The 17,956-nt window shown below is 45.0% G+C and overlaps 1 protein-coding gene and 1 long non-coding RNA gene across 6 annotated transcripts in view; one reads left to right on the top strand and one right to left on the bottom strand.

The window, feature by feature from the left end:
* TMEM181 (transmembrane protein 181) overlaps positions 1-17,956 on the bottom strand; it is a 59,003-nt gene that overhangs the window by 13,004 nt on the left and 28,043 nt on the right. For all 5 annotated transcript variants that reach the window (XM_042940195.1, XM_042940196.1, XM_042940194.1 and 2 more), the window contains 7 exons: positions 9,209-9,289; positions 7,360-7,459; positions 6,652-6,782; positions 6,354-6,445; positions 5,097-5,154; positions 2,697-2,799; positions 2,041-2,092 (listed from right to left, as the gene is read on the bottom strand). In XM_042940195.1, the coding sequence (XP_042796129.1) occupies positions 2,041-2,092; positions 2,697-2,799; positions 5,097-5,154; positions 6,354-6,445; positions 6,652-6,782; positions 7,360-7,459; positions 9,209-9,289 (617 nt within the window). The remainder of the gene's footprint in view (positions 1-2,040; positions 2,093-2,696; positions 2,800-5,096; positions 5,155-6,353; positions 6,446-6,651; positions 6,783-7,359; positions 7,460-9,208; positions 9,290-17,956) is intronic.
* Positions 145-2,044, top strand: LOC122220544. Its single transcript, XR_006202927.1, has 4 exons — positions 145-266; positions 712-986; positions 1,236-1,606; positions 1,842-2,044. It is a non-coding gene; the product is annotated as an uncharacterized LOC122220544 (long non-coding RNA).

The following is a 17,956-nucleotide window of genomic DNA, read 5'->3' as shown; positions in this document are numbered from 1 at the left end:
GCACGCGCCCACACGCACCCGAACACGCGCACGCGCACGCGCACGCGCACACCAACCCTGCCTTGGCTGGGGTAGAAGCGGCTAACGTCGACACAGGCCGCGTTGCAGCCTCGCCTCGGGGTCGGAAGCGCCCGCCGCGTCCTCCTTCCCTTCTCGAGCCGCCTTCGAGGACGCTTCCCAGACGGGTCCCCACAGCAGACGACAGCGCCCGGAGGGGAGCCCACGGCTCCGCAGCACGCACCCCTCCTCCGCGCGGGGTTCTCACAGTGAGGCGGCGCCGCACCCCTGTGCGCACACCCCACACCCCACACCCGCCTTCGGCCGCGCGCGCCACCACCGAAGGTCCTGACACGGAGCTCCGCAGCCTCCGAACCCGCTCCCCTGCGCTCGTCTCCCCTCCCCGCGGCCCGTCCTCCACAGGGAGCCTGACTGATCGCTGACAATCTAAGCCTTCACCTCAGGGCTTCCACCCTTCCAAAGGGTTCCCATCACCGAGAACAAACTGGGACTCCTCATGGCGGCCCGCGGACCCTGCCCTGACCTCTCCGTCTCCGGTGGCCTCTTTCCCTCCCGGCCTCCCCTCTTGCGATATCTCCTCTCCTTCTCCTCCCCAAGCCACTGGCTGTCCCCAGCGCCCATGTATTTCCAGGGCTCATCGTCAGGCCTCCGTCACCTCCTCAGAGAGACGTTCTCTCCCCTCCCCACCTGCAGCACAGCCTCTCCTGCCATCATCACATCTGTTTTCACGACGGGACTGCTATTTACTTGTCACCGTCTTCCTCCCCTGGAGTAGAACCACCACCATCGGGAGGAACATGTCTGCCCGCTGACCAGGGAGCAGACACTCGGTACAGGTCTGCTGGGCAAATAAACGAATCCCCTTGAACCTGTATGAAGAAAGACCATGAGGGCATAACAACTTCTAAGTCTCCTCGGAGGGCACTGCAAGTATCCCACTCCTGACCTGTGGACTGGGTAGCAGGAGGGTAAGGATTGGGGGGCGGGGGCAAGGGTGTGTGTGTGAGAGGGTGAGAGTGTGTGTGAGAGTGTGTGTGTGACTGTGTGAGAGGTGTGTGAGGAGTATGGGTAGGTGTTGAAGGACGTGAGGGTGTGTGAGAGAGCGCGTGTGTGAGACAGGGGTTGTGTGAGAGGAGGCATGTGAGAGGTGGGAGACAACACACGCACCAAGAGATGAAGAGGGCCCGCCTGCGTGATACGGGCACTGCTGTTTTCAGGCAAACGCAAATTCTGAAGGATCTCACTTGGAAGCCCACGCTGAGTTCACGCAGTGTGATGAGTGACGTGCACAACCCGGGAAAGGGAAGGGACGCAGGTGCCCACAGGAGTCTGCCTGCTCAAGCAGCCGGGGACCTCAGCGCCTCCTTGCAAAGCTGGCCTCTCAGAGCCCATGTGGCTCGGGCCAAAGAAGAGGGCTGGCTGCCATTTATTTGCCACCCAAACAACCAAGAGAGAAAAGCAGGTAACTAGATTTCTTTCCCTCTGGATTTTGATTTTAGCAGAAAGAGACAAACCACAAACGACCGAACAATGATCTGGCATTGATTCACACGGACAACTGGGTCACCTGGGCCTTCGTAGTCTCCAGGTACAGCATCCCTTCCTGTCGGGGCCACCACATGGGGTTCAAGGACACCTATGGTACTCAGTCCTCTACTTAGAGCACCAAAAGGATGCCAGGTGCCAAGTACATGCGTGGTGTTCTAATTCTTTAACCTGAGTTGCTCTGTGGCTGATCCACCTACATGGTGACATCAGAGCAAGTAGTGAGCTCCCCCAGCACTGGACCGGCTGGGTTCAAGTCAACGTTCTTCATTCCCCAGGGCACAATCAACACAACTGTACTCGCTCCACCACTGTGCACACTCAGCGCCTGCCCTGGGCAAGAGGCTCTCTGACCCAGTGAATATGTTTGGCTAGAAATGCCCTAAAGTTAACTTTGTAAAAGGGGGAGAAAGATATTCATGGTAGGAAAATAAAATTCACGGTTTTGTTTCTTTCAAAAAAATAAAGTCTTCTTACCTAATGACAAGTACTACAAAAGTCAATGCAGTCAAAAATTTTAACCTGAGATCTGAAAAAGAAATAAATACCCCATTAAACCACATTGGAAGTAAATTTCATTTTCAGCTCAGAGACCTTAAAAATAAAAACAAAAATAAACAAAGCCTCCTGAACAAAACCTCTCCTCCATCTGGACTTTAAGCCTGTGTGTACCTGAAGCCCAGAAGAAATGCTATCCCACCTCCCAGAGAGACCATGGCCATTATTATTTGGTTGTGACAGATTGAAGGAAAGGATCCTATGAGATCAGGTGAGTTGCCCGGATTCAGGACCAGGAAAACCACAATGGCCACCTCCTCTATATAGGTATGATTCTGGAAGGATCCAGGCAGCTCCAAAGCCACAATGGCACCCAGGGCCCCAGGTGGCTTCTACCCCACAGGCCTCCCTTCAGTGCTGGCCTAAGGCACTGTCCAAAAGGCTCACAGTTACCCAGTCAGCCCTGATACCAGACCTCCCCAGGGACCAAAGGCACTGGTCTCTAGCCTGAGGGAATGCGATGGGTCCCCATGCAGGTCAGGCCTCCTGCTGGGTGGACTCTGGCCACTCCTCCCACCATGTGAGGTCAACTCCTGGCTCACCTTGCCCTGGGCAATTTGTGATGTGGCACTTACCTACATAAGGCATGTGACGTAGCTCGGAACAGGCCCGCACTATCAAGAACAAAAGGTATAAAATATACATAGCTGCCACCACCATGAAGAAAACTTTCATTCCCTAGAACGACACAAGATGGGCAATCGAATAAGAACAGGGTGCTCAGTGCTGCTCCTCTTTCCAATACCACCACAAGCAGGAAAACCAAACATTTTTAAAAGGAGCCTAGAATCCTGAAGGTCACTCCGTAACACAGAACAAGGATGTGTTCCCACCACTGTGACTTCCTTATCCAGACCCAGCCTCTCACCCTATCTGTGAGCACGGGTGGCTCACCTGGGTGGGCATCCCCAGCCCTCGTTCATCAGATGAGCAAGAATCCAAGCTCCTTCCATGACACATGGAAAGCTCCTAGCACAGGGCCTGGGACGTAGCAGGTGCTCAATACACTAGTGCTGGGTCTTCAGCTTTTTTCAGCTTCCTAGAACTAGGTCTCTGGTTTCCAGTGTTTTCTCTAGTAACAGACGTAGGTCACTGATTGAGAAGGGGACAGGTGACAGCTGCCTTGCTCAAGTCGTTCTAAGTGCTGGCCATGTGCTTTGAATTCCTGGTCAATTCAACCCACACAACAACTCTTTAAGACTGCAGCATTGCCCCCTTTTACAGAGGGAAACAGGCTGGGATGCTGCCCCCAGGACACAGGTTTTACCCCGAAGGCCATCCAGGGAGCTGGGCACACTGGCCCAGGTACTGACCCCAAGTGACCTCAGGCAAGACCTTTCACCGCCCTCAGTTTCCTCATATGAAAAATGAGGGGATTGGACCAGACAAAAGCTCCAATAACAGATTAGCATGAATTTATATTATTTCATCTAAATCTGGGGAATTATGCTCAACCTACAGCCCAGTATGTGATCCATCACTGGGGTCTGTAGAATCTTCATGAGAATGTGTCAAAGCTGCTCCTCCCTGTCCCTTCCTTTAGTGCCCTGCCCTCAGGGAGAAAAGGCTTCTCTGAAGCCCAGCCCCTCATACACAGGACCTCAAGCCTTCCTAGGGTGTGGGTGCCCTTCTCGAGCACAGCCCCCATTGAGTCTGCCCTGACTCAGGTCTCCTGCATGGCCTCCTCCCCCTGTGGCCCCACACAAGTCTGGAACAATTCCTCCCTTCCCTGGCCCAGAATGCCTCCCCTACTCTCCACTCCAGGTGCAGCCCCTCCCCACAAAAAACTTATTAAAGCATTATAAGGCTAAATAAAAGACAAAGAAAAAGGACAAAACACAAATAACTTGTAACTTGGGCCCACTGTATGTAAGGATACAGCTGTCAGGACACTGCACACTTGTCAATACTGGTCTGTACTTATTTCTAAGCTTTTTCTCCCTCACAAGGTCATGCATTCTTTGAGAGCAAGAATCATGGCACGTTGCTCAAAAGGCATTCGTTGACTGACCTTCAAAACTCCTCAAACTTCTAAATAATGGAATGGAAAGGCTACTGGCACTTCCTTGCTGAAATTCGATTAAGAATCAGGGCTTATTCTGTTTGCTATGACAAGTGTAGTCTCAACACACATTATACATCTTTCAAGATACCATCATTCACTAAACCTCCCTCTTTCTCAGAGGCCATTCCCATAAAGAGCCACAGATTTTATCACTTCACAGGAAGCTCTGCAAAGCATCAGAGAAATGCTGGCTGTCACCAAGCTCAGAATCCAACTCTGTGCCTCTGGGATTGCCCTGCTGGAAACATCCCTCCTAGACTCCTCCCAGGGCTCCCTCTGCGGTGCTCTCCCCCCCCCCCCCCCCCCCAGCCCTATGCACATCCATACCCGGGCTGAGCAGCCAGCTGCGTCTGACAGGGGCTGCCCTGCAAGACATGAGGGATGCAGATAAACCTGGAGACTCAAGGGAAAGCCGCACTCAGGGCTGACTGCCATTTGTGAACCTCTGTGTAAAATAAAAACATAGGACCCCTTGTTCGAAAGTATAAAGAATTCTGGGTTGGCAAGAGCAGAGCATCACCCAGGGCGCTGGGCCCTGTGACTGCCCGGGTTGCACGCCTACAGAGCCAGCCTGGCCACATCATTCATTAGCTGGAAACCTTCCTCTATTTTAGAGAATTAAACAAACAAAAATGTCTTCTTAATTGTTCTACAATGCTCTTAAATCTGACACCTCTTCTGTGCCTCAACCATATACCAAGCAATGGAAGCAACAACTGTGTTTTTAAAAGCTTATTTTTTATACTATTCAAATACCTTTTTCCAAATTTTGCACCCATGAACCTTCTGCATTCTCCCCCAAAGTGCCAGCCAATGAGCTCATGTCCCCAACACAATTTAAGTTATGAAGTTCAGTAATTTTGAAAAACGGCATTTAAAAAAAACACCAGGCATCATTAATAATTCTTACCTGAAAATTTCCTGTGTCAACTCGATATTGGTACATTGGATCGTGTAATTCATTAACTCTGAAAATACAATATTATAAAAAATATCATAGATTAATAACTAGTACTTTCCATTTTATACTTTCACTTGGCTTTTTAAGAAACTTATTAACATAAACTCCTTGCTAACCAACAGTAAAAGATTTTTAAAAATAATCCTAAATTTATAAGAAACCCTAAATTTCACAATGAAAATGCATCTGGTGCTACTAAACTTAATTGTTTTCCCATAGTCATTAGTACTATGAGGCTGCAGTATTTTTCATTTCAAAGAAATCCCTATACTATTTCTCTTGCAAGGCCAAAAACTGTTTTAAGGCACCTTTTCAATGGCATTCATGGGCACTGAGAATAGCTGAGTACACAAAGAAAGTTATAAAAGTAAATACCAACTTCCATGCAACTCATTTTTTTTAAGTGTTTACTTATGTTTGAGAGTGAGAGTGTGCACAAGTAGGGAAGCGGGCAGAGAGATGGGGACAGAGGATCCAAAGCTGGCTCTGCACTGAGAGCAGAGAGCCTGATGTGGGCTCAAACTCATGAAATGTAAGATCGTGACCTCAGCTGAAGTCGGACGCTTAACCGACAGAGTCCCCTAGGCACCCCACCACGCAACTCATTTTAAAATGAAACTAGGTAGCTGAGGTGGCAGGCAGGGACGGGGAAGGGAGACGAGGTGGGCTGAGTGCTGTCATGGGCCATGAAGTCAGACGTGCCAAGTGCCAAAATCATACCCCTGAAATGGAACTCATTTCTATAGAAAATCCTACTTGGATGCATCAGGCTGTGCCCACATCAGGCTTCTACAGTGGTCCCAGTTTACAGGACAAAACTACTAATATCAACAAGCCTTGGGAGCTGGTGCAGGGATGGGAGTTTACAGATGTAAGCCCAAGGAGAAACTAAAGCTTCTGGCGGGCAGGGATGAGCCAGGACCCCTGAACGTCATTCCTAAAGACAATGTCTTTGCCACTTTGAAGGGGCAAGCTAAAATGACACATACTTTTTCATTTTCCAAACTAGACTATAAGGACTGTGTTACCTGACGTGACATTCAAGCAAAAATGAATCCTCAGGTCAAATCACACTATCCAGTCTTGATACCCTGGTGACAGATTCCTTTCCAGATGAGTTCACAAAATATAGTGAGACTGTGGACCTTTCCACCTTTGTCAAATGCTTCTCATGCCTGAAGTTTCACACATAACAAAATTACTCACGTCTGCCATATTCCTAGTGTAACAGAAGCCAACCACAATAGTCCAACAATGAAGAATTTAGGTAAATAGAAAGTCAAACACTTCCTTTCTCCCTAAAAATCAAAAAAAGTAAGAAATAAGTTAGTAATTCGACCAAACCATTAGCGTCTAGCAGACCATACTAGATCATAGATAAAAGCATTTCCACATAGCATGCAAGCTTCTGCTGACTGAGGCTGAAGACAGATTCTCAAGGAGAAGTTTACCTCAAGGACTATTGCCAAAGTCTGGACTGGCAGCACTGAGGGCTGGTGCTCACCTGAACCCGTATCCCATGGTACACGCACAGCCAGAAGAGCAGCAAGGCACACAGGAACACAGACTGAAAGAGATCGTCCAGCATGCCTGGAAACCAGCTGTTCACCAGAAAGGAGAGGGGGAAGAACGGATCTGGAATGCAACAGGCAGAAAGGCCTGATGAAGGCAGGCTCACCCCACCCCGCACAGGGCTTCGGGTCCCCTCTGTGAGGGCAGAACTCACAATCACCTTCTCCTCAGGCAGAGCCAAAGGGAGGTAGTAAACTAAAGGCTGTTTTGTTTTTCAAAAAACCTGAAAGCCATTGAACAGATTGCTCCAGTGATCATTACAGAGTGCCGTCTGCTCCCGCCATCCGCTCCTCCCCACAGGCCTGGGAATCCCAGTGCTGCGGCTCTGGAAGCAAATGCTTTCTGAAGCAGGGGAAGAGGAACAGACGGCAGTGTTTGCCGCCTTCAGCCAAGTTCCAAGACGGCTGTGTCTGTAGCCCTTCCAGGTTTTAACTACCAAAGCGATCACTTATTTGTGAAAGCAGCCAGGCATCTGCCACATCCCCGTGCAACAGCGCTCATGCACTCTGGGGGATGCTGCTACCTGTTCCTTCAGAGGCTCCCACGCTCTTCTAGAGACTCTGGGGCCAGACTCTCTCTAGGACACCTTCCAGCTTTAAGCCTTAAAGCTGAAAGCTCCAAAATAAAAACGGGCACCTACCATTGTAAAGCAGCAGCAGAGGCAAAAGAATGGACATCCACTTCTGCTCCATCCCCCAGTCTCTCATGGAAAACTTCCGGAGGGAATGGGCAAACAGGCACTGCAGACCAAATCAGGCACTTGAGTTACTGTTTTTGCGTATACCTTGCTTAATATCGTGGTAAGCCATCCCAAATTGATGGTCAGCCAAACCTCGAAGTTGACCCCTTGTTGCACTGCCTGCTGAGACCATCAGTGTCAACTGAGAGGAGATGGTAAATGTCTGCCAAGGGGCCATGGGTAAGATGGCCACAAGCTGTTCTCGTAGTGGCAGGTGGGGACAGAGAACATATACCGGCCATAACCCCTCTGCAAAAGGGAAGAGCACCCACCCTCCCCTTCCCGGACAGGCTACTTCTATAAGGCCGGCCCCACAGAGCCACACAGAGGACCTCCCTGGGGACAGGCCACACGCTCCCAGCCATGCAACATCTGAGGATGACTATAGCTTGTAAGGAGGGCACTGGGGGGTCCCCGAACAAAAACCAAGAGAATGAGGCTAATAACTATGGTCACTAGATGTGTATGTTTTCAAACACGTCCCTGAAGAAGGTGTACTGATTGAGCCGTAGAAGTTTCTTTCAAGTACTTTAACACATTACACAATCTGTATAAAAAGACCTGGAGTTTTTTGTTTTGTTTTTCTGTAATCTACATATGCCAATGATTTTCTGAGCAATCTGGACTTCCTGGGCCAATGGGCCATTTCTCCTGGTCTGTTAGGCTGAGGCTCATGTCTCTGGTTTATGAACATAGTGCCCTGGGTGCCAGCTCTTTGGGCCCCAGAGTGTGGCAGCAGCAACTCAGACATTAGAGATGCTTCAAGAAACAGCAAAGATTTCTGCTGACCAAATATAAATGGCACTTCTCCACTTTCCTTTAGTAGTTCACTTGGGGAGCCCAGAGCATGGCTGGGAACGCAATACAATCCCCAGCTCTCTGCATATTCTACTATACTGCAGAGGCCATGTCCCACCCTCCATCCACACCCAGGTCCCATGTCACCACCATCTGGCACTTTTCTCACGTGCCTACCCCCCACGAGCCTATGTCCTGCTGTGTACCGTCAGACTGTAAAGCACCAAGTGATCCTTGGGTGGCAACTGGAGTGGCCACCACCGCAAACACTCAACAGATCTCTTGAATGTCACACCCTCTGCATCAGCAAGTGGCAAGCAGCTGATGGGCAGAACACCATCCTTTGGATGGCACTAAGTACCAAGGCACACCCCCTCCTCCTCCAGTTTTAAATTCTCATCAGCACTGATGGGGGCTTTGTGGGGAACGCTTGTGCTTTAAGGGTAAGCATTTTCCCCAAAGTCACAGGGTGCTTGTGGACGCTGAACTCAGACCGCAAATGAGACAGAAGCTTGCACTTCCAAACCCACTCATCTGAGGCCTGCCTCCTGAAAACACCCAAAGACTGAAAGGTCTCATACGATTTCCCACATGTAAAAACCAAAGAATGTCCCTGCTGTATCTGCCTACATGCAAAGAAGATGATTCAAACAAGTTAGGTTAAATGGCATACAGGTTAAATGACATGGTCTTTGCATTCTGATGAGCATTTACTTAAATGTCAGCGATCTGTAATCACTATTACATGGAAGTTCTTCCATCGTTCTTTTTGCCCTGCAGCATCCCAGCAGACATACAGGATATTTGGTAATATCAGGTTGGCCCACTGGATGGAGCGTCTCAGAGTTCAGATAAATCTCCTGTTTGGGTCATACGTCAGTAATCATCATTCATAAAGTAACTCTGCCCTTGTTAGGATCCTGACATGGTCTGTCGGACAAACAGGACTTACAGTGACAATGAAGGTAAGCACCACAAAGACGAATCGGAACCAAATTTCCAATTGGGAAAATGCAGGGTCATAAGTCTTCCACTAAAATGCAAAGTAGGAAAATAATTTGAAAAGATATATGCATCTAAAAGGAAGTACACCAGATTATTAATAATAGTTCTGTCTTGATATGAGGCTTTAATTTTAAATGTTCTCTTTCCTTATACTTTCTCATATGTTCTAAAATTTTAACAGTACATTTTTATGTTAAAGAGCACAGACTTAAGAAAATCTTAATTATCAAACATTGAAAATAGTTTTAAATGGTTTGCACTAATGATAAATCTGGCAGACAAATCATTCTGTAATCACAAGAGCATTTTGCTTTTAAACCTGATATTGAAAATTAACACTGTCAATCCCTTTATTAGAAAAAGCTACGCTTTCCATTAAAAGAAACAGATTCTTAAAAGATGTGAAAATGTGAGTAGGTAGGATGTTCTAAAAAAAAAGATTAAGTGAAACATACAAATATGAATCTGAAACCAAAAGCACAATGGAATTACAGGTGTCAGCTCTCCTGCTGAGTAGATTCACCCCTATCAAGTGTACACCTCACACAGCTGAGGATGCAGGCAGCACATGCCAATGGCAGGCAGAAGGCAGCCCTTCCAACCTCATTCACCAGCCAGATTTATCACCAGACCCCAGGGCACCGCACTGGGCCAATGAGCCCTAGTGTATTAATGCATGGAATTCAAATCATCTGAGCAATTAAAAAAAAATCTACTTCAGAACAGAGTTACAGACACGAGATTTACCTTACTTACCTGAAACATTTAAAATACACACATACACACACAGGTAAGTAAACACACACACAACCTAAAACCCTGGACAGATATAATGAAGGACAATAATCTCTGGCTGATAAGAGCGGTACACCCTACAGCTGCCCCAAGCCATGGCAGGGAGGGAGCCCAAGCAGAGCATCACGAACACACCTGCTGGGAGTCCAGGGAGACAATCCACCGGCTGCGATTCAAAGGACAGAGTACAGAGAGGAGAGCTGTAAGAGAGAGACCTGGATACCTGCTAAAGACTGTCCTTGTCACATCTCCACCTGAACACTGATCAGGGCATGAGTGTGAGTAAACCACCTTCGGCTGGGAGAAAAAAATCTCTGAAATGGATCACTGGCACTCACAGAGGGCCAGTAATAGTGCCTGCTCTCACAGAAAAAAACACACAAAGGGGCACAAATGCTCTCACCCCAGTGGTGAGAAAAAAAGTACCCTTAGATTTCATGCTGCTTTGGCCCTATTTCGTGAAGTTTAAAAGACCTAAAAAAAAAAAAAAATCAATCCATTTCCAAGTAACTTGACAATATCCCAGAACAAAGCTCAAGGATTATTTATAAGAATACAAAATCTAACATCAATAATGTCTGGCATTAAATAAAAAATACCACACATGTAACACTGTGTCAACTGTACTCAAAAAAAGAAAGGAAAAAGAAAAATACTAAACATGTGAAAAAACAAGAAAAATGGAACCATAACGAGGAAAAAACTAATCAATCAAAATTGCCCCAGGTATCACAGATGATATAGAATTAGCAGATAAAGACAGTGAGAAGCTGGAGGAAAGTCTGAACATGTGAGGGAGAAACCTGGAAATGGAACAAGAGCAGAATAGACATTGCAGAGATGAGAGAATGTGGAGACATGACGAGAAGTGATTTTAAATGAACTGGAGCAAAAAATAAACAGAACACCAGTAAGTATGAGACGACTTCAAATGGCCTAAAAGATGTATATTTGAATTTCTCAGGGGGGGTGGTAAACAAGAGGACAAAACAAAATATGTGAAGAAGTAATGAGCAAAACTTTTCCAAATTTAATGAAAACTATGAAATCACAAATCCAAGAACTCAATGAACCCTAAGTAAGAAAAACATGAAGAAAAGTACACCAAGGAACACCAAAATCAAATTGTTTAAATCAGTAAAAGAGAAACATTTTAAAAGCGGGGGTAGAGGGGGAGGAGAGGAGCACCAGCACAGGGGTCAAAGATACGGACAGCATATTTCTTGCCAGAAAAACGTAAGCTAGAAGACATTCTCAAAGTGCTGCAGATTAAAATCACAATGCAATACCACTATACACCTATTAGAATGGCCAAAATTAAAAACACAACCATACCAAGTATTGATGAGGATATGACGCAACTGGAGCATTCTCATACACAGCTGGCAGAATGTAAAACAATATAACCACTTTGGAAAAAGTCTGTCAGTTTCTTAAACAAACATACCCCTACCATATGACCCAGCCACTCTGATCCTAGGAATTCATCCAAGAGAAATGAAAGCACACGTCCATACAGAGATTTATACACCGATGTTCACAGCAGCTTTATTTATAAGAGTCCTAAACTGGAGACAATCTAAGTGTCCATTAGTGGGTGAATGGATGAAGAAATTCTGCTGTGTCCACATACCAGAATATTACCCAGCAACAAAAAGGAATGAACTGATACACCCAACATCATCAATTAATCTCAAAATAATTATGCTGGATGAAAAGTAAGATTGTGTTTATATAAAATTCTAAAAAAATACAAATGAATCTGTAAGGAAAACAGATCAGTGGTGGCCAGGGGACAGAAGGTAAGAGGAGGAAGAGACATGAGGGAACTTTTAGGAAGTGAGGGGGTATGCATATTATCTTGATTTTGGTGACTTTTTCCCAGGTATGTATGTATGTTAAAAGGGATCCAATCTGGGGCGCCTGGGTGGCTAGGTCGGTTAGGCGTCCAACTTCAGCTCAAGTCACAATCTCGCAGTCCATGAGTTCGAGCCCCGCGTCAGGCTCTGGGCTGATGGCTCAGAGCCTGGAGCCTGCTTCCGATTCTGAGTCTCCCTCTCTCTCTGCCCCTCCCCCGTTCATGCTCTGTCTCTCTTTGTCTCAAAAATAAATAAAAACGTTAAAAAAAATTTTTTTTAAAGAGATCAAATCTTATATTTTAAATATGTGCACTACCTTGTATGTCAATTATGCTTCAGTAAAGCCATCAAACAAAAACCAACAATTAACAACCAATGTTAATGAGAAAGTAGCAATTATGAGCACTGATGGGGGTATCAATGTGAACAGAATATTCAAATAGAAAAAATACAATACGTATCTTAGCTGAAAAAAGATTTAAGACATAATCAAGAAGAGAAAGAAAAAGTGTTAACGTTAGGCAAAAAGTCACAAAATACATTTAAAGTTAACAGTGAAGAAAGTAAGTTTTTCACCTTCAGGAGACTGTAACTCTTCAGAAAGGAAGTAACTATGGACCCCCACTGAAGGAGGGAAATTCTGTTTTAAAGATTGTCAAAACAGTATAAAACTCACTCACTTTCAAAATTAACACTAGAAAACAATGCATTATCCAATAAATAGAACTAAACATAAAACATGCACTTTAGTTCTAAGCTAAGAGTTCAGAGGAAGGAGGAAGAGGAGGAAGGTGAGGTAGAACAAAGACGGCACTAAATTATGGCTTCACAGTTGTGCCCCGAGCACTGGGCTGACAGCTGATGCACGGTGGATACTCAAAACTGTACTGCACTCAATCCAGTCTTCCTTTGCTCCTGCTGTACCTTTCCCTGTCCTTCCCGATCCAGGGAAACCATGTTCACGTAGCATTTATCTCTGGGAGGATGCCTTCACTAGCAGCAGCTGAGTTCCTCGGAGACCGACCAGCCTCACGGCTCAGTCTGGCATTCACTTGTGCCAAGGGCTCGAAAAGTCTTTCTTTTCCTTCAAGTGAGCCAAGAAGAATGCAGGAAGTTCAGAGAACATGGCCCTGGCCCCTCCACCTCAAACAATGGATCCAGTGATGCCAGGCCCACTGGGATTCTGTCAATCAGTTGGCCAGTGCCTGTGCCAGTGCCATGATTAGGACCACAGCCACTGCATGGACCTCATTCTATGGAATTAGGGAGTTTTGTCTTTGTGTTTTCTTTTAAGTGTGAATATGTATATTTGAAATTAAAAAGGAAATAAATAAAAGAAAATAAACAGAAAACACTCAGGCTCTAGACATTTACTGTGAAATCTTCAGAGCCATCAATCCATTCACTGGCATGTGTGTTAAGGTCCTTTGGCCTTCACAAAGCCGCCTTTGTCCTTTCAGAGATTGGGCTCACCCTGCAATACCACAAACTGACTTTGGAACAAGTATCCATTTTATGCCCTAGGCCACTTCTCCCTAATCAGAATCTAGAGAGTTTTGGTCCAGTTTCTCCATTCATCCATTCAACATTTGTTGAGCACCTATTCTGACTATATGCAAGCAAATACGATGTCAAATATGGTACAGACAGGAAACACTAACAAACAAAATCAGAAAAATGCCTCCATGAGCTAATGTTCTGGCAGAGAACATATACTCTATGATAACCTTCAAGCCCTTTGACTAGGAAAGCCACAGGAACACACAGGGGTGGGGGCACATTGGGGTACAGGCTGCTCAGGTAGGTGGTATTCCCAGAAACCTAATGGAACTGGTTCACAGCCCAGGTTTCCAACACTTGAAAACCAATATAAAAGATTATACACAGAAATATCTGGAGGGGAAGAACTTTTGTAATGTCCTATTAGAACAACATATCAAGAGTGATCCAAGAATCCAGTCAGTGCTTATCAAAGTGCTGCCTGCTGCCAGACCTCTCAATTCACATGAAAACTGGAGGGTGTCCACTGGATGGAAAACTGAAGGACTTGGGAACATTAGCTGTTGTTTTCATCTCATCTCCCAGTGAAAGGCTGTGGCTTAGGAAGAAAAAGAAGGAAATGAGAACAGCTGGCTGCAGTGTCGCTCAAGAATCAACCAGAAGGTATTTAATTAGAGGGGAAAATGCCCAGCTTGGCCCTGAAGACAGGGAGCTGATGTGATGTGGGTGGAGGTGTTCACAAAGCTCAGGAGAAAATGACAGGCAAGTGAGTAAAAGCAATCTCCACCATGTCTAAAGTCTACACTCCACTGCATATGCAGAGCATGGCCAATAGAACAAACCTTTTTAAAAAACAACAGAGATAAGCGCTATCTCCCACATACCTTAAGGCCTGCAGGGTGGTCTTGACTTGAACATGGTAATGGGATGTGGGCAAGAGGTACTCAGAAGAACAGCTGATAGAAGAAGCAGAGATGGAAGGACTGCCACTCTACTTCAAGCAGATATGAATGTAAGTGGAAATCAATGAACCAGATGTTCACAGAGTATGGGAATGAAAACGAAAGGAGCGAAATCAAGCTTCTCAAAGTAAGGGTACATAGCCTCAACAACCACACCAGATGGAAGATAAAACCCACACAGCAGGCAAGACAGGAAAAGGGCATCAACCATCTAGGTGTCTGCTTAAGGACAGACGTCTTCTGCCAAAAACATAGCATGTGAATACTTGGGGCCTGCCCTCGTGACGATTCTCTCTCCCAGTAGGCTGGAGTAGCAACCAGGGTAATTTTCACCCTGAACACGACTTCTATCAATGAGAAAGAACTGGGGAAGCCCAGGGGAAGATGCCCACATGGTCCTGCAGCTCTTGAGGAAGAGCCACAGCCACCACCCCACACAGGGAGAACACAGAACTCAAGTCTCCAAATGCCAAAGATTTCCTAGAAAACACCAAACAACAGGAATAGAATAATACATCAAATTCTGTCAAAGAAGCAAGGACAGTCTAAAGAAGGCGGTTAAACAGGCACCAACCTGCTGAGTTCTGATTTTAATCACATATCTTGTTAAGTTTTTACTGAAAGGTAACATACCTATGAAAACCTGTATGCATACCCTAAGTGTACAACTCAATGAACTGTCACAAATGGAACACACCAGTGTGGACAGCATTCCGATCAAGAAACAGCATCACAGCACCCCAGAAGTCCCTTCCCATATGCCCCTTCAAGTCACTAACCTACCCGAGTAACACTAATCCTGATTTAACGGCACAGATTCATTTGCCTGTTCATATAACTTATATAAATGGAATCACACACTGTGTGCTATTGTGTTCATCATTATGCTTGTGAAAGTCATCCCTAAGGCTGCACGTAGCTGTAACCACTCCTCCTCATAGCCATACATACTCCATTACAGGAAAGGACGTGCCACTATGAGCATTCCTTTTATTAATGGGTACAGTTTGGAGCTATTAAGAACCATGTTGCTAAGACATGAACAATGAAATGCATGTCTTCTGGTTGATGTTTGTGCATTTCTGGTGTATCAGTTTACACTTCCACTAGTGGAGCACAGGAGATCTGGCTGCTAGGCGGCCTGGCCAGCTTTGGCATCTTTTTGACTTTGTTATGTTAGCCATTTGGTGCATGTATCATAGCATCACTGACATACTTTTTAAATGTATTTCATTTGTTACACTTCGTTTACTTCTGAGAAGGAAATGAAGTCAGCTTATAATAAAAAGACAGATTAGACAGGAACAAGTTTTAAAGTTTTTTAAATGGCAAAACTGTAAAGAAAGAGGGCAAATAATCATACCAGAAACCTATATCAGCATATTAGTAATTGTCACAATTCAGCATAAAACTGGTATTTCTGAAATTTCCAGCAGCTAATAGCAAAAGTGAAATGTGACAAGCTATATACCTTTCAGTCTCTAGTAAAAGGAGTTTATAACAAATGGTCAAAAGGAATCCTATATGGAGGTTTAGATCAGTGTTCACAACATAATGGATATTTTTCAACAGCAGTTTTATAAAGATACAGAAGTACTTTGGGTAAGGTTCTCTGATTTCTCAATGCATCTCTGTATGAGGTTTAGACATAACAGTAAATTGTGATTTACTGAGGTAGCTCTTCAATAACTAAGCTTCTTAGAGTGAATTGCCAGAGATAGGTATCTTGGACTTCCTCTTTTAAATATCAGTTGTCTCAGGAGCCTTTTAAAAAAAACAATTTTCACATCTGATTATAAAGGTAATAAAAAGCTCATTATTAACACACACACACACACACACACACACACACACACACACACACACACAGGGGCACCTGGGTGGCTCAGCTGGTAAAGCATCCAACTTTAGCTCAGGTCATGATCTCAAGGTTCAGGAATTTGAGCCCCACATCGGGCTCTGTGCTGATGGCTTGGAACCTGGAGCCTGCTTTGAATTCTGTGTCTCCCTCTCTCTCTGCCCCACCCTCCCCACCTTTCTCTCTCTCTCAGAGATAAATAAACATATTTTAAAAAAAGAAAAGAAGAGGGACGCCTGGGTGGCTCAGTCGGTTAAGCGTCTGACTTCGGCTCAGGTCATGATCTCACGGTCTGTGAGTTCGAGCCCCGCGTCAGGCTCTGTGCTGACAGCTCAGAGCCTGGAGCCTGTTTCAGATTCTGTGTCTCCCTCTCTCTCTGCCCCTCCCCTGTTCACGCTCTGTCTCTCTCTGTCTTAAAAATAAATAAACGTTAAAAAAAAAATTTTTTTAAAAAGAAAAGAAGAAATCAAACAGTAAACCCACCACCCAAAGATAGCTTTCTAGAGTTTTCTATAATAAAAAATATTAATCAATACTTTTAATTCATACACTTTTTCTTTTCCTTTTTTAAATCAATAGCAGTTTGTGGTATTTAATATATTTTGTGACTAGTTCATTATTTTAACAGCTACAGAAAAACTAATCTATTTATTTAACCAGAACTCTACTGAAATACAGATTACCCACAACTTCCTGCTACGAAAAACAGAAATCTTTGTGTACATTTCTAATTATTTCCTTAGAATAAATTCACAGAAGTAGAATTACTATGGTTAAAAAAGAACATGCACATAAAGGCTTTGCTACACCACCTAGCTGCCCCCAACACTGAAATCAATTTACACCATTAAACTGTACGAGAGAATGTATGTCCTTGCATCTCACTGACCTTAGATGTTATTTTTCTTGTGGGTATTTTCACCACTTTCCAGGTTAAAATAAGACATTTCTAGGGGCACATGGGTGGCTCAGTTGGTTAGGCATCCGACTTCGGCTCAGGTCATGATTTCAGTTTGTGAGTTTGAGCCCCATGTCAGGCTCTGTGATAACAGCTCAGAGCCTGTAGCCTGCTTCAAGTTCTGTGTCTCCCTCTCTCTCTGCCCCTCCCATGCTCTCTCTCTCTCTCTCTCTCTCTCAAAAATAAACAAACATTCAAAAAATTTTAAAAAAAGACATTTCTTTCTGAATTCTCTGACCCTTGGGTTTATAAGCAAGGATAAAAACCGAAGTCCGCTGGCCATCTGAATTTCTTAATTTGTGAAGTGCTATGGTGTTATCCTTCAATTCAACCCAGATATATTTATTTCAAGCTTAACTGTTTCCAGGCACACTGTTGGGTACTGGGAATACAGAAATGTACAAAAATGTAGAAAACTTTTAGGTGACATCCCTCACAAATCCCAAGGGTCTTATGTATTAGCATTCTGGACTTCCTGAAGAGCGCCACCCAAAACAAAGCTCTGCCTATTGGCATTCAAGGTGAGCTGTTCTGACGGCAACTTCCTCATTGACTCCCCCAGTGAGATCACATCACCTGCCTTCTTTAGCAACAGTGGAATGACATGTACCAAGTTTATCTGAGATATGTATCAAATTATTTGGGAAGAAGTCCCAGAGAAAATAAAATAGATACAAAAGATGAAAGGAGAGAACCTCAATCAAAAACAAACAAAAGAAGAGTCCAAACCCATGTAACAGGGTCAGGGTGAACTAAGCCTGGG

The sequence above is a fragment of the Panthera leo genome, chromosome B2 (genome assembly GCF_018350215.1).
Source record: "Panthera leo isolate Ple1 chromosome B2, P.leo_Ple1_pat1.1, whole genome shotgun sequence".
Classification (NCBI taxonomy): domain Eukaryota; kingdom Metazoa; phylum Chordata; class Mammalia; order Carnivora; family Felidae; genus Panthera; species Panthera leo.
Note: the sequence above shows the minus strand (reverse complement) of the source record. Positions and strands in the feature narration are given on the sequence as shown.